We start from the raw sequence: 20826 nt of genomic DNA, 5'->3' as shown, positions 1-20826 counted from the left end.
TCATCCCCCTTCCTGATGCGGACCAAATGATAAGCATTGCGCAAGTCCAATTTAGTGAAGACGGACGCTCCCTGTAACCTCTCGAAGGCTGAAGACATCAACGGCAAAGGATAAGTATTCTTTACCGTGATGCTGTTCAGCCTCCGGTAATCAATACAAGGTCGCAGAGATCCATCCTTCTTCCCCACAAAAAATAACCCCGCCCCCGCTGGAGAAGAGGAAGGACGGATGAACCCCGTTGCTAGAGAATCAGAAATATATTTCTCCATGGCCCCCCTCTCTGGAACAGAAAGCGAATATAACTTGCCTTTAGGCGGAGATTTTCCTGGCAGTAAATCTATTGCACAGTCATAGGGACGGTGCGGAGGAAGAGAAGCTGCCCGAGACTTACTGAACACTTCCTTCAGGTCTAGGTACTCCGCGGGCACGTTAGATAAATCCACTGCCTCCTCCTGAAACACAGAGACAGAAGCAGACGGACAAGCAGAGACAAGACAGGACTCATGACACTTAGTGCTCCATTCCAACACTGTACGCTGCTGCCAGTCTATCTTGGGGTTGTGGTTGGTGAGCCAGGGATGACCTAGGACAATGGGTGCGAGAGGGGAGTCCAGTATGTAGAATGACAGGGTTTCAGTATGGTTGCCTGATGTGACGAGCGTGACAGGTCCGGTGGTGAGTGAAATGTTAGGTAGGTCTTGGCCGTTGAGTGCGTGAACTTCAATCTTGCTAGTGAGTGGTAGGAGGGGAACTTGGAATCTGTGTGCAAAAGAGTAGTCCATAAAGTTACCTTCGGCCCCGGAATCCACCAGTGCTTGACAGTCGTGCTCGTGGGCTGACCATCTTAGTCTTACTGGGAGGAGCGTAGATGTAGATGAGGTCTTCTCGGCGGAGATCCCACCCGACAGTAGCCTCATATTTACTGCCGGGCCTGCCCTTTTACTGGGCAGCCGAAAGCGAAATGTCCTGATGCCCCGCAGTACAGGCAGAGCCCTTGGGATCTCCGCCTCTCCTTCTCCTCCCGAGTAAGCCGAGCTCGCCCGACCTGCATGGGCTCGTGATCGTAGACGGGGCTGACCGCATCCCCGCCGCTGGACCGTTGATACTCGGCTCCTTCCGCCATTCGACCAGGCAGCCTCCGTCGTTCGACGCGGGATAGACGTGCGTCTACTCGAAGTGCCAGTTCTATAAGTCCATTGAGGGACGTGGGCAGGTCCAGGGCGTAGATCTCCTTCTGGATGCGGTCAGCCAGCCCATGCAGGAACATGTCCCACTGCGCCTCCTCGTTCCATTGACACTCTACCGCCAGAGTCCTGAATTCAATAGAATAGTCAGAGACTGACCTCTCTCCTTGTTTGAGCTCCGCTAAAATGCGGGCCGCCTCTCTCCCGGTGCTGGCACGGTCAAAGACCCTCTTCATCTCGGCGGAGAGTGTCTGGAACGAGGTGCAGCATGGGTCTTGATTCTCCCACACCGCCGTTCCCCAAAGTGCTGCCTTCCCAGTCAAGAGCGTGAGCACAAATGCCACCTTGGCTGATTCGCTGGAGAAGGTCCTAGGTTGCAGTGAGAAATGCATCGAACAGCGGGTCAAAAATGCCCTGCAAAAATTAGGCTCACCTGCATAAGACTCAGGTACGGGAAGGCGCGGCTCTGACTGGGAAGCATTCTCCGGTGGTGTGGGGTGAACGGCCGGTGTGGGTGGCGCAGCGGGACTTCGCAGGAGTTGTAGTTGCTGGGTGAGCTCGGACACCTGTGTCACCAGCGCTTGAACTGCTCTTGCTGTGTCGTTGAGATTCTTTTCCTGATGATCCATTCGCTGTATGCTGGTATTGACAAATGTCTCGAGTGATGATGGGTTACTTGCTGCTTCCATGGCTTGGTCAGATCATTCTGTCATGGTCACAAAAGACAGAAGCAATAATGCAAGTAAAAAACTCAGTTTATTGATGAGAGGAATGAAAGTCCGGTAGTGGGTGAGCAGCTGATGACACAGGGACTGGATGGTCAGCGAAGTGCCCGTGAAGTGAAGTGATGCAGACGTGATGACCCAAGTGAAGACGAAATCCAGGTGAACAAGAAACAGGAACGGGAACACGAACAGGAACGTCGACGGGAACAGGATCACACACGGGAGACATCAAACAACGATCTGACAATGAGAGGAAAGTGCGGTGAGGTTTTAAAGGTGCGTGAATGAGCTGCAGCTGGAGCGATGAATGAGATCAGCTGGATCGCTGATCTACCGGAATGAGTGGTAACGCCCACTCTCACACACCCATACACACAAAACAACAGTTACACGAGACAAGAAGGAAACAATGAATTTATGAACCGTGACACCAGCTTCCACGAGACATCGCGCAGGAGCGCATGCACCACGACATCGTCTGTCTATTAGAAGAATACAACCTGGTCCGGAGTCCGCCGCTGCCCTTATCACCCCCTCTCTGCTCACCCAACACATACCTGGGCACCAAACCCAGCCCGGGCAACAACAACACGGCCAAGAAGGCGAGGAAACCGGCGGGTAAAGGCGTGGGAGGAGGGAAGGACAGCGGAAAAGACATGAGAATGAAAAAGAAAAAGAACGTAGAGGGCAAAAACGGAGGGATTATGGAAGTGGGCGTCCTCTCGCCTGTCGATTCGCTGGAGTCGCCCCACGGTTACCTGTCGGACGTCTCCTCCCCACCTATGATGACGTCACCCTTTCAACAGTCCCCACCCATCACTTTGAATCAACTCCAAGGATTGGCTGATTCTCACATGAGTGGAGCTCTTCAGAGTTTAGGGAAGCCGTTTGACTCCGCCCCTCCACGCTTATCCCATCTGCCAGTGGCTAACAATGGAGCTCAAACAGGGGCGTGCGATTGGCTGCAAAGGGTGCAACAGCAACAACAGCAGGCAGGCTTCACACAGCTGATACCCACAATGCTCCCTGCCTCCACTATGTCACATATGGGCTATCCAACAATGTAAACTAGCCACCTCGGCGCAGCGTCGCACATGATCCCCAACCACGCCCACCAGAATATGGCGCCCATGCAGCATCAAAACAACGCCTCCTCTGGCCACATCCTCTCTCATCACTTCCTAGGTGACCTGAGTGGGCTGGATCTTCAGTCTGGCTCAGGACACGCCCACATCCAGACCATCCTACCACAGGAGAGCCAGCGCCTTGCTCCTCCCATTTCTAGCACGCAGTTTCTGACTCCGTCTTCTCAACATAGTTATTCCAACCCCATGGACAACACACCCAGTCACCAGCCGCAGGTTCCTGACCACCCGTTCCTCACGCCCTCTCCTGGCTCTCCTGACCAATGGTCAAGCTCGTCTCCACATTCCAACTTGTCTGATTGGTCAGAGGGCATCTCAAGCCCACCCACCAGTATGCAAATGAACCATATACCAGACGCCTTCAAGTAGGCGGGGCTTTAGCATCAAGAAGCTAGACTGAGTTACGGAATAGACTCTTTAAATGATTTTATATTAATGATAAGAATTGTTTTTACTGATTTTGTATGCTAAGAACCAATTTTATTATTTTTTGTATTTATTTATATGCGTTTTGGACTACAGATATAAAATGTCTTTTTTTTTAATTTATACTGTATTTTATTTTTATTTTGAACATTTACTGTTCTGAAAATAATTTTGAATATTGTGATGCTGCCAGAAAATAGTTTTTTTTTTTTGTTGCTTTGGTTATTTTGTTTTTAATTAATTTCAGTATTAATTCGATTTTTTTTATGGTCCTTTTATCAAACAATTAGTTTTCTGTGAACAAAAAAAGTAGAGAAAGAGTCTTAAAATGGTGACTTTATTGTATCTTGGATGTATTCAAATGGACACATGCGCACTCTACACACGTTTGTTTGTGTTTTTACATTAAAGAGAGTGGTTTATGACTGATTTATTCTATTTTACCGAGTATTGTCTGTAGACATTGTTCTGAGTTCATTGAGAACTCAAATGTTTTTCCCATGGTACCTTGCTTCAGGTGTTTTGGGGAGCTTTTTCATATGTAGTGTAGCAATCACTGTTATTTATTGCCTGCTGTAGACATGTAGGACATATTCTAACACATGTAGGTGTGTGTGTGTGAGAGAGAGAGAGAGAGAGAGACAGCTGTGTGTGTGTCGCAGTGTGAGGACATCATTGCTGCTCATGAGGTGTGATTGTTGCTTTCCAGACTTTTTATGTTTTATAAATGCAGATCAAATGTTTTAATGATAACATGAAAAAGAGAGACTTGTAGTTTGTGGAGAAAAAAAGTATTTTGTTCAATGTTTTTTGTAAAGTACCTTTTCTTGACACAATAAAGGACACCGTTTGGTGACATTACTTTTACTATGTCTCTCTCATCAGTCTTGATTTGCCTTCAAAATATTCATATGAAAAGCATCACTATTACCATTTCTTATACATTACTGTTCAAAAGTTTAGAATAAAGATTTTCTTTAATGTTTTTGAAAAGTCTCTTCTGCTCACCAAGGCTGAATTTGATCAAAAACACAGTAAAAATAAGTAATATTGTGAATTATTATTACAATTTTAAATATATATTTTTCTATTATAATGTATTTTAAATATTTAAAGATGTGCTTGTGATGGCAAAGCTGATTTTTTTTTTTTTTTTTTTTAATAAACAATTTTCCAAATTAAAAAAGAATTCACCCCAACAAAAAAGCATTTTTATGTAAATATAATATTAATATTATTATATTCATATTTCAGATAGTTGTAGTAGGTTTGAAGTTCTCACTCACTGGCTGTATTTAATGTGGTTATTTTCAAAAAAAGAAGACCCCAAAGCATCTCTGGATGGATGAGTGTAAATGCTTTTCCCAGATTCAAGTGGAACCAGTGACATTCCCTGAATTAATTTTTCATTACTTCACCTCTGTCTGCTATTTAAAGTCTGAACGAGGCACCTGATTCATCTACAACTCTCCATTTACAGCCTGGGAAAGTGCACTAAAACATAATGGATCTAAAATTAAACATGCACTATGAAATAATAACAGATTCATGCTGTGCATGGTTCTTTGGTTTCCCAGGCTGCTCTGCACATATTAGTGAGAATGGCTCATTCATTAAAATAACTTTTGGTTTGTTCTGTTACCGATAGTGACTCTGTCCCTGTGCGACTTGCTTAATCCATCAAAGTTTAATCGATTAAACAAGTCACACAAGGACAGAGTCACTGAATTTTTTATGTTATAACCTAAAGATGCTATGTGAAAGCTTGAAACAGAAAATAGTGGTTTTCATCTTGCCACTTTCTTGGTAAAGAAAACACATTTTTACTCAAATTAATCAAAATGGATTTATCACGTTTTGGAACCAAACTATAATATTCAGAAGTAAACAGTGTAGCTGACAGAGTGTTTATGTCAGAATGTTTATTTTTAAACCACAACCTTCTTGGGGCTTCTTTGACCGATATATTTAAAACATTTCAAAAGTGAGGGGGACAGAATGCCAAGCGTTATACCAGGTTTTTTTTTTTTTTTCATACCTTTGTTGACAGGTTTTTGCTTAATTGGCTTAATATGCTATTTATGTTTAAAGCAATAAAACAGAAAGAAAGAAAGAAAGAAAGAAAGAAAGAAATGCAGATGTTCTGTACTTTATACAAACCAGCACAGATTCGGCTACATAATAAGGAGCTTAAATTATTATTGTTGTTATTAAATGTCATCGTGTTGTGTTGTTGGGTGCAAGAATCAACGGAGTACAGGATCCAATTTGAAATTTTATCGCATAATTTTTTTTTTTAATTATTGTGATTATATGTGAATTATCTATGATTGTATACATACATTGATTGTGACTAGACTTTTTTGAAGAACCTGCAAGTAAGAAATTGTAATCAAATACAAAGTTAAAAAAATGAATATGCTGTATCTGGAATTTTTATTTCTAGAAAATATTCACATCATTAAAATTGCACCGTAAGGTCACTCTTTACATTGTCGTCTTCTGTCTGGCCTTGGCGCTGGCTAGGCATCGTAGGCTACCACACAAGTCTTGTGACCATTTACATTACACTTATAGATCGTCCATCCATTTAATGAGCGTGTATGCCGGGTCAGCCAATCTGGGATGTCCGTTAAAATTAACTTTTGCAAATAACAATCGCGGTCCTGGACAGTGAGTGACCTTGCACATTAATATAAAATCGGAATTTCCCCATTCATTGTTAAAAAACAAGCTAACGCCCACAAACAAACGTCACCATGTTTAGAAATTGAAAAGGGGTCAGAAACCTCATGGTTAGGGACCCCATTGGAAGAAGGCTAGTACTGCCCTCTATGGTCAACAACCGTTCAGAAAAAGTTCCAGATACCCGGAAATTAAATCATTTGTAGATAGCCTTTAGGCAGACGCCCATAGACAGACGCCATAGCCAGTATAAGAAAGGCAGACGCACATTATACACTGAGCTACTGAACTGAACCATCATGATCTCAGAATGGGTCTCCTTTATGATGTTTTACCTGCTCGCTGCTGTTTTTATTGCATTTATTGCATATTGTCTGTATGTAAGACATATTCATCAGAAATATGATCATATACCTGGACCTCCAAGAGATAAGTAAGAAAACTTTATGAATGTGTTCTCTATATAAATGTGTTTGATACAACTATATAACGGTATTGCAGTAAGTCAGTGTTTGTCAGTATATGATCAAAGCTGAGATAAATTAACATGAAAACTGATGTTCTGACAGTTTTCTGCTGGGACATGTGCTATCTTTAAGAAGAGCAATGCAATCGAAAAGTCTTGTGCACGACCTTTTTCTTCAGTGGTAAGAGCAAAACTCTTGTATAAACACAGATTATTTGCAAATTTTTGCCAGAGTAATATCTTGTTGTTTTGACCTTGCATCTACAAAACGTGTCAATTGCATTACGTTATATCACATTGGTAGTGACATTGCATATCTCTCTCTCTCTCTCTCTCTCTCTCTCTCTCTCTCTCTCTCTCTCTCTCTCTCTCTCTCTCCTCCCTCTCTCTCTCTCTCTCTCTCTCTCTCTCTCTCCCTCTCCCTCCCTCTCTCTCTCTCTCGTGTGTGTGTGATTTGTTTAATATTTGTATTCTAAAAAGTCAAATGATTTAATGTAATTTAATATATTTTTTTCAGAAGAACACTTCTGAACGTTATTGATATATAGAGAAATATTAAGCCATCTTCTAGCATGTAAGCTTCTGAGAAACTGCTGGAAAATAATAGCCTACACTTTTATGCTTTCCACTTCATCATATACATTTACTAAACTATAATAAAAACACAGTTGTTTCACTGAATAGCAGGCATTTCCTCACTTCAGCTAAATAAATAGATATATGGATATAGTGTTTATTTATCCTCTAGGGGAAATTTGGTAAAGCGTTCTCGCCAATGTGACCATGTTCTTGTTTTTAAGGGCAGAGAAATATGGCCCTGTCTACAAGATGTACAGTTTTCATTCTGTCATGATCATGGTTTATTGTCCTGAGGCTACAAAGGTAAATATTATATATTTTATTTCTTTATTAAAAAAGAAAAGAAAAAATTGTATCAGAAGCCACAAAATCTAATAATAAAAAAAAATCTCTGCCCTGTTATTGTAGACAATCCTGATGTCACCTAAGTATATCAAAGATCCTTTTGTCTACAAACGCCTCTTTAACTTGTTTGGAAAAAGGTATGTTTAATTTTTTTTCTGAATATGTCATAGCATTACTAGGTGAAGTCTAGTGTCAATATCTCTACATTGATAGCAGTGTGCTACACTAAGGCACATTACTACTATCATCCAGAAGTTTTTATGGTAGAGGCCCCATGAAATCAAAATCTTTAGTCCGATAGCTTTAATATCATCTACAGTAGTGGCAAAAAATGATGCCCGGAGGGGATGTTTGTTTTTAATGACAATACAAGTTTGATAAAAGCATCTAAATATGAGGGAAGAACAAAATGCTATATTCATTTATTCATATATTGTTGTTTTTCTTGTTATTGCATGTGTTCATCATTTCTTTGAATGACAGCTTGGACAATATTATGGCTGCACAATTTGGCATGTTTCATTGCACCACTCCGCAATATGTTTACAAAATCTTTAACAATTTGTAGTAATTTTTGAACAAAGTGTGAAGAATTTTCCTCGGCCGAACATCACTTTTGGCTAACACTGTATATGCTTTCCCTGGTGAAAAAAAAAAGTGAAGTATACGTGCAGCCAGACTAATTCAGTATATTTTAAGTGTGATAATGATTAATTAACTTGAATGTGCTATTTCGGAACAACTCATTTTGTATTAAGTATATTTTAGTTGTAATTAAATTGTAGTAAAGCATAACTTTTTAGTGTACTTTTGTGTGCTAAATTGGAACAACTTCAAGTATTCTTAGTATACTTTAAGTATATGCCTGTGTAGGGACTAATTACATGCATGATTAGTGATATTAAAGTGTGCTTTATATGTGTTACAGTTACAAATTCATTACGAGTGTCTTCGAAACATACAAGTAATATACCATAAGTGTATTATATTTGAGGAAAAAGTATATGCTCAGTAATACCTTTGGCTTATTCCAAAGGTATTCAAAGAACTCACACTTTAAAGCTGCAGGTTTGCAGTTTTGAGGGGAGGTGGAGTAGACTGTAGACTATTTTTACATTTGTATTTATTATTATTTGTTATGTATGTTGAATGTATGTTTTAAAAAATATATATTGAATAAATTTTGCATTCTCAAAGTCTAGTGTGACTGCGGCTTAATTCATATTCGAATTTGAATATTTTGGGATTTGCTTCGCCAGTGGTGACTTTACAGTTGAATAAGTCACATGACTCAATCTTCTCAGGTTCCTGGGGAACGGGCTAATTACGGCTACGGACCATGACACCTGGTACAGGCAGCGTCGCATCATGGATCCTGCCTTTAGCAACTTGTGAGTCAAATACAGACAATCTCTTGTATACTGAAATGTGATACAGATGCACCTCAGCTGATGCGGTCTCATTCGTCAGATACTTACGAGGCTCGATGGGCACTTTTAACGAGATGTCGGAGCGCCTAATGGAAAAGCTGGATGAAATGGCCGAGACAAAAACACCTGCCGTCATGCACGACCTGGTCAACTGTGTCACACTCGATGTCATTTGCAAGGTTTCGCTTCCCTTTCTGCTAATCCGAGGGAAAGCTTAATACAAGGAAAGTCAAATCAGCTGTTGATCAATACTTAGTAGTCATGTTTTCATCCACAGGTGGCTTTCGGCATTGATTTGAATTTCTTGAAGCAAACTGACAGCCCCTTCCAGAATGCAGTAGAGCTGTGTTTAAAAGGCATGGTGTTGGATATCAGAGACCCATTTTTTAGAGTAAGAATCTAACCAAGTTGCTTATGTCACAATAAAGTTGTATGGTTAATGTAATATAATCTGTTTTTATTTTTTAAATGTGGGACCTCAGCTTTTTCCCAAGAATTGGAAGATTATACAGCAAGTTAAAGATGCAGCTGAACTCCTGCGTACAACAGGACAAAAATGGATACAAAACAGGAAGACAGCAGTAGAAAATGGAGAAGATGTACCCCAAGACATTCTCACACAAATCCTCAAAACGGCAGGTATGTGGGTCTCAAGTGTATTTTCCTTCTTCCATTTGTTGTACAGGTAACTTTTAAATGGGCTGCATATTATAAAAATTGTAATTAATTATTTAATTACCATACCACGGTTAAACTTAACAAGTGTGAAAGTTTGATAAGTAATTTAACATTTGAACAATAAAAAAAAAAGTTCAAATACAACGCCAAAAAGTGAAAAATGCAACCAAAAGGAACAGAATACAGGAACGAGACACATTTTAAAAAGTTAAACTGTATTTGTAACTTTTAAACCTACTAAATCTGTAAAAATTGGTAAATAATTTACCATTGGAGCAGTTCAAGTTCAAATACAAGTTGGCCAAAGATCACAGAAAGGACACATTTAAAAAGAAAAAAAAAAGTTAAACTGCATGTACTTTAACTTGACACGTTGTCTTAAAAACTTAGCTTTCATGGTGCAAGATGCAACTTAACGACTAAAGATGTCCATGTCCATCTAAAATGTTTACATTTGGCCGGATTGGGGGCCATTTTCAGTGCGGGATTTTTGTTTCAAGAAAAATGTACAGATAAATAACAATTAGCATACTAAACTTTCAAACATTCTACTATCAAACTAAAAATAAAATAAAATACTGCACATACAAAAATTCAAAAACACATACAAATTAAAAAGTCAAATAAATTAAAATGAATATCATACAGCAGTATACACACCTGTTTGTTCTTCGATTTTGCCTGAAGTATATCAGGGAATTAAAGTGGTTAATCAGCATATCATGTAATTCATTTCATTCCAAATTTGAATCAGTTAATAGCCCTAATAATAACATATTCAACACAACACTGGTAGAGTTACTTAACTATTTAACACTTTCCATTTTTGCTGCAGAGGAGGAAAATGTTACTAACGCTGAAGATGATGAGCAGATGTTGGACAATTTCGTGACTTTCTTCATTGCTGGTGAGTTACAGCTTTGTTTGATTTTTGCTCATAAAAACCCCTGCCAATATAAACAGTGCTTGATTCTTTTGCAGGGCAAGAGACAACAGCAAATCAGCTCTCGTTTGCAATCATGGAATTAGGGAGACATCCTGAGATATATAAACGGTAAACAATAAAACAGTTCTTGGAAATATGGACCTGTTCCACATTGACTTTTATTACAATGCTCTAGTTTGAATTTCTTTTCATTCCCAGGGCTAAAGCAGAAGTGGATGAAGTTCTTGGGACAAAGAGAGACATTTCATATGAAGACCTTGGAAAATTCACTTACTTGTCTCAGGTTGGTCTACAGCTGGGATGCCCAATCCTGTTCCCTTTCAAAAGCTACAATCGATGCTGCGCTGCTTAGCGCATTTTGGGAACATCTTTAATCGTGACCAGCTGTGAATATTGTGTGTAACACATCAATAGAATTGACCCGGAGGTAATATAGCCTCGGTCAATGACGTCATCGGCACGCACCCGCGACATGAGGCTATAAATGGATGAGCCACAGGTGCATCGTCAGGTCTTTTGTCTTCAGAGGGCATTCTGTGCATGTGTGCGTCAAACTCTCTCTCTCTCTTTATATCTGACTACAGATCTTTGTGAGGAGTTAGTTTCCAACTGGCAGTGTGCAGAAATTCTCATTTTCTCTGAACGTCTATAAAAGAAAAAAATTAGTCAACAAAAGAGTAAGCGTTGTGTCCCTCCATGTTCTCATCCTATATCAGACTTGGATACACACAATTACTGTTTTGTTTGTTTGGGGGAGGAGCATGCGTCTTTGGTTTTGGAGAATGGCGAGTGCGAGCATTGTGAACTATTTACTGTTAAGATGCTGCATGCTCGCCTGAATTATTTCCAAACCACTCCCACATTACCATCGTGGGGCTCCCGCATGGATCTGAATGATGAGCAAGAGACGGATCCTTCCCTATCGCTTGCTGTATCACCAGTACCAGACGTCCCCTCTCGTGATCCCGAAGAGGCACCTGTGGCTTAATCTGACAGGAATTAAAGAGAAAGATTGTGTGTTTCTGTTAGATTCCCCTGTTTCACCCTCTGGCCTGTTTGGCGACTCCATCAATACTGTCGTCACCAGGTTCAGGGAGGTTAAGAAGCATGAAGAAGCATTCGTTCAGTTCCTTCCTCGCCGCACTCAAGGGGAGGAGGGGAGGGGCCATCGGCCACTGAACCTCTCCCCGTTCCTTCAAAAGCCAGGGAGGTGAAAAAGCAGAGTGTGGCGAGCCGTGCTCCCCCTCATAAGGATTGGGGACAGGCTCGTCGTGCTCCGCAACCTCCCAAGCCAGACCTCAGGGCTATTATTATTAGAAAGAGGAAGTCCTGATGGTCTGGCGCCCAGTCTGGTGGGGGTAGAAGGGACAGGGCGTGTACAAAAACTACAAGAGCTACAAACTCTTCTGAGCAAAGAGGCCATAGAACATGTTCCTCTTCCAGAGAGAGAGTTGGGCTATTACAGCAGATTACTGAGACAGTCGTGTCGCAAATTCAACATCACGATTGGTTCGTCACGGTCGATCTGAAGGATGTATATTTTCACATAGAAATATTGCCACAACTCAGGAAGTTCCTGAGGTTCGCTTTCGGGGGTGAAGCGTACCAATTTCGGGTTCTTCCATTCGGTCTAGCCTTGTCACCCCGCACATACATAAAATGCATGGATGCAGCACTGGCTCCATTACGACTTCAGGGCATTCGCATTTTGAATTACATCGACGATTGGTTAATACTAGCACAATCGCAAGAGATGGCGCTTCAACACAGAGACATTGTGTTAGCTCATCTAGTTTCTCTAGTGTTGAGAGTCAACAGCAAGAAAAGCGTTATTTCTCCTGCCCAGAATGCTAAACCAAAAAATGCTAGGTTTCATAGCTTCAGCATCCAGGGTGATTCCTCTGGGGCTGTTGCATATGAGACCATTTTAGTTGTGGCTAAAAGCCAGGCGATTTCATCCAAGGGCCAATCCTCAAAGGCAATTAAAAATGACGCGCCGCGGGCTTCGTACACTATCTCTGTGGCTCAGACCCCGGTTCCTCGCCTTGGGTCCCACTCTAGGGACACCTTGTCATCGCAAACTGTTTACGACAGACGCCTCCCTGATGGGCTGGGGAGGAGTCTTAAGTGGTCGTCCAGAACAAGGGGAATGGGAGGGTCATCAGCTCGATTCGCACATCAACTGCCTCAAGCTGATGGCTGTATGTCTGGCCCTGAAATACTTTCTCCCTCAGTTGAGGGGCTGTCATGTCCTAGTGCGGGTGGACAACACACCGGAAGTCTCTTACGTAAATCATCAGGGAGGTCTGCGCTCACGCAATCTTAACAGAATAGCGAGGCAGATTTTTCTCTGGGCCCTTGACAAGTTCCTGTCACTCGGAGATAATATCTCTCCTCGACGGCTCGCCATGGGTGATTCCGGAGAGGAGGGACCTTCTGTCTCAGGTGGAGGGTGCGATATTCCATCCCAGGCCCGACCTGTGGAACCTTCATGTTTGGCCCCTGATGGGTACCAATTGAGAGACACTGGGCTTTCACCTGACGTTATTGAGACCATTCTAAGTGCTAGGGCTTCCTCCACTAGAAAGAGTTATGCCAGCAAATGGGGTGTATTTGAAAGGTGTGTTGTACATAATGCAGATCTGGTCAACTGCCAGATTGCTTCAGTTCTAGACTTCCTGCAGGAAAAATGATCAACAGGCACATGCCCCACCACTCTCAGGGTTTACCTACACAACCGTAAGGGGTCTAGACACCTTCAAGCACGGTGGGGTGGGTATTCTCGTTCCCAATGCACTAAGCAGCGCAGCATCGATTGTAGCTTTTGAAAGGGAACGATCCAGGTTACTTGACTGTAACCCTGTTCCCTGAAAAAGTGGAATGAGATGCTGCGCTGCAATGCCGTGCTGAAGATGTCACGGGACTGCTCTTCAGACAAAATATGTGGCACATCTATTTATAGCCTCGTGTCGCGGCTGCGCGCCAGTGACCTCATCGACCGAAGCTATATTTCCTCCGGGTCAATTCTATTGACGTGTTTCACACAATATTCACTGCTGGTCACGATTAAAGACGTTCCCAATGCGCTAAGCAGCGCAGCATCTCGTTCTGGTTTTTCAGGGAACAGGGTTACAATCAAGTAACCCGGATAATTCCTGGAGATCTGTCTTCCTGCAAAGTTCCTGCAAAGCTCTAACCCTGATCCAACACAACAGAACCGGCTAATTGAGATCTTCAGGAGCACTTGTTAAGTACAGACAGGTGTGCTGGATCACGGTTGGATAATGAACTCTGCTGGTAGGTAGATCTCCAAGAACAGGATTGGACACCCCTGGTCTTCAGGGATGGTATTTTATGCTACAAACACAAATGGTTCTGTATCCATTTCTCTGAATGGTCTTTGTATTGTTGACTCAATGTATTAGGTCTTGAAGGAAGCACTGCGACTGTACCCCACTGCTCCAGGAACCAATCGCTGGTTGCATGAGGACATGGTTATAAATGGGCTGAAAGTCCCAGGCGGCTCCTCTATTGCTGTGAGTATTGCCAGATTCCCAGTAATGCTGGTCTGTTTACTCTGTGGCCAGTGTGGTACCTGGCTGGGGAAGCTATTTCTAGCTACACAAGTACAGCTCCTGTCTACTTGAATGGAGATAGAAAGAAATCTTCAACATTGTTTGGAAATATTATATTTTAGTTAAAGTCCCCCTGTAGTCAATAATTGTGTCCCTTAAAACTCATCTTTGATCACCAAAATTACAAATGTAAATGTTTTTTCCTTGAAAAAATGTCTTCATGCCTTATAATAGCTTGAATGTAACTCTACACCCTTGACTCATTTAGTATACGCGGTTCTATCATCATCATCATCTTCTTCCGCTTATCCGGGGCCGGGTCGTGGGGGCAGCAGTCCAAGCAGAGATGCTCAGACTTCCCTCTCCCCAGACACTTCCTCTAGCTCTTCCGGGGGGACACCGAGGCGTTCCCAGGCCAGAGCTCTTCCGAGCTCCTCACCCTATCTCTAAGGGATCACCCAGCCACCCTGCGGAGAAAGCTCATTTCGGCCGCCTGTATCCGGGATCTTGTCCTTTCGGTCAAGACCCACAGCTCATGACCATAGGTGAGAGTAGGAATGTAGATTGACCAGTAAATCGAGAGCTTCGCCTTGCAGCTCAGCTCTTTCTTCACCACGACAGACTGGTACATCGACTGCATTACTGCAGAAGCTGCACCGATCCGTCTGTCAATCTCCCGTTCCATCCTTCCCACACTTGAACTCCTCCACTTGAGGCAGGAACTCTCCACCAACCTGAAGTGGGCAAGCCACCCTTTTCCGACTGAGAACCATGGCCTCGGATTTGGAGGTGCTGATTCTCATTCCAGCTGCTTCACACTTGGCTTCAAACCGTCCCAGTGCATGTTGAAGGTCCTAGTTTGATGAGGCCAACATGACAACATCATCCGCAAAAAGCAGAGACGAAATCGCGTGGTCCCCAAACCTGACACCCTCTGACCCCTGGCTGGATCACACCCTCCGGCCCCCCTTCTTAAAAAGAGGGACCACCACCCCGGTCTGCCAGCCCAAAGGTACTGTCCCCGACCGCCACGCGATGTTGCAGAGGCGTGTCAGCCAAGACAGCCCCACAACATCCAGAGACTTGAGGTACTCAGGGCAGATCTCATCCACCCCCAGTGCCTTGCCACCGAGGAGCTTCTTGACTACCTTGGTGACTTCAGCTTGGGTGATGGACGTGTCCACATCTGAGCCCTCTGCCTCTGCTTACTTCCGGTGTCCACCACCGGGTTCGGGGATTGCTGCCTCAACAGGCACCGGAGACCTTACGGCCCAGCTCAGAGCGGCCATGTCGACAATGGAGGTGGAGAACATGGTGAACTCGGACTCAGTATCTCCAGACTCCCTCGGGATCCGGTCGAAGCTTCGCTGGAGGTGGAAGTTGAAGATCTCTCTGACAGGGGACTCGGCCAAACGTTCCCAACAGACCCTCACAGTACGTTTGGTTCTGCCGAGACTGTCCAGCTTCCTCCTCCGCCATCGGATCCAACTTACCACCGGGTAGTAATCAGTTGACAGCTCTGACCTATCCCCGACCCGAAGGCGCAGGGAAGCGTTCCTCTCGTTCACCGGGGTGAACTACAACACATGGCGACTGAGCTGGGGTGCTATAAGCAAACCCACACCAGCCCACCGCCTCTCACCACGGGCAACCCCAGAGTGGTAAAGAGTCCATCCTCTCTCAAGGAGTGTGGTTCCAGAGCCCAAGCCGTGCATGGAGGTGATCCCGACTATCTCTAGTCAGTACCTCTCAACCTCACGCACAATCTCAGGCTCCTTCCCCTCCAGCGAGGTGACGTTCCATGTCCCTAGAGCTAGTTTCTGTGTCCAGGGATCAGGTTGTCGATGCCCCTGCCTTCGACTGCCGCCAGATCCACTTTGCATCGGCCCCTTACGGCGGCCCCACATCACTCCTTCGGGCTGAGCCCGGCCGGGCCCCATGGGGGAGGCCCGGCCACCAGGCGCTCGCATACGAGCCCCAACCCCGGGCCTGGCTCCAGGGTGGGGCCCCGGCTGCACCATGCCGGGCAACGTCACAGCCTTCGTTTTTAATACTATCATAAAGGGTTTATCAACCGCTCTTAGTCTGACCCGTCACCTAGGACCTGACCCTACCAGGGGCATATAGCCCCAGACAACATAGCTCCTAGGATCATTTGGGTACTCAAACCCCTCCACCACGGTAAGCTGGCAGTTCAAGGAGGGGATTCTGTGAATAGGCGGTTCTTTGAATATGCAAATTAGCCCCGCCTAATTAGCTCCACTCAATCACACCAGCTCAGAGATCCACTTGTTGACGATCACACGTTGATCTGATTGGTTACAAGGTAGTTTGTGACGTCAGAAACACCAGCGATTTCAAACCGTGCTTTTGAGACTGTCTTTGGTTCACTGCAGTTTTAAGGAGAAAATATTCAGCAATGGTGCTGACTTATGAATTTACACATGGTTTGTCTTAAATCATATTAAAAACATCACATAGACATATAAACAACATTAAAAGTTTGATTTTGACCACATGGGGTCTTAAAAGGGTTAGTTCACCCTCATTTACTCACACGTTTGTTGTTCTAATGCCATATGCCCTTCTTTCTCTTTCGGACCACAAAAGGAGAATTTGTAAAAAAGTCCCACTCACGTTCATCCATATAATGGCATTGAACAGCGACTAGCATCAAGTTTTTTTTAAAAGACGTAGAAGTATCACAGAATGATCCCATGCGGCATGTGTCGTAAATTCCAAGTGTTCTGGGCATACAGTATACAATAGGGTTTGGCAAAAAACCCTGAAATTGTATGTATTATTCTCCTAAAATCCTGCCATTGGTCTTCTGTGCACGGCTGCTCGATGTGCGCGTTTACCCCAACTTGCCCAGAAACAGCACACAAGGGGCCCTATTTTAATGAACTGAAACGCAAGTATCAAACGCGAAACGCAAGTAACTTTGTGGGCGGATCTCGGGCGCTGTTGCTATTATACTGGCGGGATAAAATAACTCTTGCGCCCGACGCAAATCTAAAATGGGTTGGTCTGAAGTAGCGACATTACTCATAGGTGTGGTTTGGGTGTAACATGAAATAAACCAATCAGAGCGTCATCTCCCATTCCATTTAAGAGCAGGCGCACTTGTTCCATGGCGGATTGCTATTATAACGGCGGATTTGCCAGGCGCACGCCGGGAGCGGTTAATAGCCGAGGAGACCGACGTTCTCGTCAGGGCCGTAAAAGACAGAGAAGTGACATTGTATGGGGATGGGAGAAACCCACCCAAATAAGCTTAGGTTAAACAGGCATATAATAATTTGGGTAAATGTGTAAGCTAGATTTATGCTTATTTTTATGCTTATTTATGCTGATTTAAGTTCATTCCCTAATTTACCGGCGTGCGTCTGTCAAGAGAAAAGTCCGCTGTGCGTCGGGTGCAAAATAGGAATGATACATGCGTCGTTGTACAAAATTAGTTGTGCTGGGTGCAAGATAGGACCTAAGTTGTGAGAAATCAAGACTAGGAAAAATGCGAAATGAAATACAATCCATGTACCTTCTTCTCTGAGGTGAATATTTCCGTTATGTTCGTCGCAACAAGAAGTTATCACGTTCACATCTGTCAACTGTCCTTCTGACTGTCATCAACTCAGTGTAGAAAGTACACTGATACTTTTATTGAGATTTCATACTGCATTTTTATCCATCTTGATTTCTCACAACTTTGCTTTTTCTGGGCGAGTCAGAGTGAACTGTGGCGCTAATAGAGTCTCATGAACATGCAGTCGTGCACAGAGGTCAGGATTTTCTTTAAATAATACATTCAATTTTGGCTGGATTTTTACCAAACCCTATCATAAACCCTTCAGAACACGTGGGATATACGACACGTCGCATGGGATCATTCTGTAATATTTTCGCGTCTTTTTTAAAAAAGCTTGATGCTGGTCGCTTTTCACTGCCATTATGTGGATGATGCAGAGCAGGACTTTTTTTCTTAAATTTCTCCTTTTGTGGTCTGAAAAAGAAAGAACAGCATACTGCATTAGAACAACACCAGGGTGAGTAAATTATGACTTAATTCTATTTTAATAATTCCAATAAATTCGAACAATGGCATCATCAATTTTACTTGTTTAATTGTATTTGAATACATGACTATTTTGAACCATTTTGACCTTTTTCCATACAGTTCAGTTCTTATGTCTCTCAAAGACTGGAAAAGTTTTTCAAAGATCCGTTGAAGTTTGATCCTGAGAGATTTGATGTGAATGCCCCCAAGTAAGTCATTATGAGGACAAGATGTAAATGAGTTTTATGAGGATGTTATAAACATTATAGCATGAAATCTGCTGATATCAAATTGTGTTCTTGTCTGAAAGGCCTTATTACTGCTACTTCCCATTTGTACTTGGTCCACGAACCTGTCTAGGGCAGGTCTTCTCACAGGTAACAAACACACATTTGCGCAATTTGTTTTCCAAGTGCCAAATTTGATGTGATCATAACAACTTAGCGTATTTCTACATTCAGATGGAGGCTAAAGTTGTGCTTGCCAAACTGCTTCAGAGATTTGAGTTCAGTCTGGTTCCTGGACAGTCTTTCAGCATTAAAGACACTGGAACTCTACGGCCCATTAGTGGAGTGATCTGCAACATTAAACCATGCTCATAGGACATGTTTATGGCACTTGTTTTGTGTCAACTCTTGTGTACTTGTGTCTACTTGGCAAACATGGTCTTGTATTATTCAAACATTAACCTAAGCACAGAATTTGTAACAGGCTATTCATCTATGATACTTTATCTGCACTTTTAATTGATTTGGTTTTACATCATCTCGTAATACATTATGTGGATTATATACAGTGGGTAGCAACTGATTACATGCAATCTGGATTATGTATAAAAAAAAAGAAAAAAGAAAAAAAATACTCATAATCAGACTAGTTACTTTTCTTTTGATTTTATGATTCATGATTACATATTAGTAACACAATGGCAGTAAACTATTCACAATTTATTGATTCTCGCTAATTATTTTTATCTTTTAAATTTTAATGAAATACATATTTTTATATTAGATTAACAACAGATTTGCATGTTCTCGGTTCTCTGATCAAATTTAATTATGGTCACATGACTTGCAAGTAAATGCGGTATTTCAGTCTTTTTAGTGTTTTATTTTGAATGCTTTAATTTTTCCTTCAGAAACCTAATTTTGGGAAACCCTGATGTAATGTAATGTTTATTGCACTTCATTTTGTTAATAACAAACTTTCTGTTTGTATTTTTATATCAATATGGTACAAGATTATCATATTCAAATCAATGTGATAAATGAGTTGGGTCAAAAGTAATCTAAAAGTTTCAAAAAGTAGTTTGATTACATTACCTAAAATGTGTAATGCTATATATTTTTAGATGCAATACATTTTTGTCATGTAATTTGTAACGGACTACAATTTGTAAATAATCGACCCAGCACTGATTATATAAATATGAACATTTTATAAACACAATAGGAACTAATAAAACCACTGGTGAAAATGCTTGTTTTGCTCATTTAATACTTTTTTCATTACAAATTATATTATCAGCAAAATCTTAAAACATTTTGTTTATCAGATTTTAAAAAGGTCTCTTTACATAATATATTTTCCTACCACTTTGCCAAACAGATTAAACACAGTGAATAAAAAATATAAAAGCTGATTTACGTGGGGTCCTTTTTCTTTTGAAGAACAGTATTTCTTATTTGTATTATGTGAAACTGTAACACTTGTTCTTAAAGTACGACAATCATGTATTATGAACGTGTTGTAATAAAAAGCATCGCCTTTCCAGGCCCCAGCGAGGATCGAACTTGCGACCCCTGGTTTACAAGACCAGTGCTCTAACCACTGAGCTATGGAGCCAACTGTGGCAGTCAGGTGGAAAAAAACGGTGTAATCCTGCGCCCAAAAAGCGTACCACTTTAATAACGTTTTCCATTCTACGATTATTTTTCTATCATATTCATAACCTTCCTGAAATAATGTCTGCTTTCCTGATTTTGTCCAACCTTCCTGCTCGGCTATCTGTATTGCAGAAGGAGATCTGCTAGCTGTTTTTACTTGACCATACTCTAAGTCAAATCTCTTTCAGGTATTATCTTTTTATCCCATCTATTTATTAATTCTCTATTTCTTTTCTCACTACTGGGATTTTTATATTTAGTCCCTTTAAACTCAACTTCTGGCCAGTCATTTTGTATTTGTTTAGTTAGTCTCTGCAAATGCATTTTTACACCTATTTGTGTCGTAACCTTGTCTATTCCAATAGTGCTTGTTTTTCTTCTCTCACTTCATAGATATTCTGTACTAATTATTGATGAATTTAAATCATCAACTTCTCTCTCCTCTTCCAGGCTTACCTCGGAACCTTCTAGGTCCATGTTTAAATCTTCCTGTTGCTCTATTTCCCGTATTGGGGTTTTATTAACAAACTCTATTCGTTTATTCTTAATTTCCATTATTTTTTCATACTCTTGTCGGAACTTTATTACTCATTAATAAGTTTTTTTTTTTTTTTTAATTCTTCTGAATTTCCTATTATTCCTGCTATTATTCATTTTATTATAGCAGTAATAGAATGTCCAAATTGTCCACGTCATATG

The 20826-nt window shown here is 42.0% G+C and overlaps 1 protein-coding gene across 2 annotated transcripts; it reads left to right on the top strand.

Annotated features, from left to right (window-relative positions):
- The first annotated feature begins 6345 nt into the window (after positions 1-6345).
- Positions 6346-20138, top strand: LOC307144942 (cholesterol 24-hydroxylase-like). 2 transcript variants are annotated; one of them, XM_079847698.1, is made up of 15 exons: positions 6349-6598; positions 6735-6812; positions 7432-7513; positions 7619-7692; positions 8860-8946; positions 9026-9164; positions 9263-9376; positions 9468-9624; positions 10499-10570; positions 10645-10717; positions 10808-10892; positions 14035-14145; positions 18362-18450; positions 18552-18618; positions 18703-20138. In XM_079847698.1, the coding sequence occupies exons 1-15, from the start codon at positions 6465-6467 to the stop codon at positions 18841-18843; spliced, it is 1503 nt and encodes a 500-aa protein (XP_079703824.1). In that variant the 5' UTR covers positions 6349-6464; the 3' UTR covers positions 18844-20138. The 2 variants fall into 2 exon arrangements, with proteins under 2 accessions (XP_079703823.1, XP_079703824.1); XM_079847697.1 differs by lacking the exons at positions 18362-18450; positions 18552-18618; positions 18703-20138 and adding an exon at positions 14453-15000 and having other exon boundaries at positions 6346-6598.
- The last annotated feature ends 688 nt before the right edge of the window (positions 20139-20826 follow it).

This window comes from Squalius cephalus (assembly GCF_949319135.1).
Source record: "Squalius cephalus genome assembly, chromosome: 17".
NCBI lineage: Eukaryota > Metazoa > Chordata > Actinopteri > Cypriniformes > Leuciscidae > Squalius > Squalius cephalus.
The sequence above is the reverse complement of the archived record's forward strand: the minus strand, read 5'-3'. Positions and strand labels throughout refer to the sequence as shown.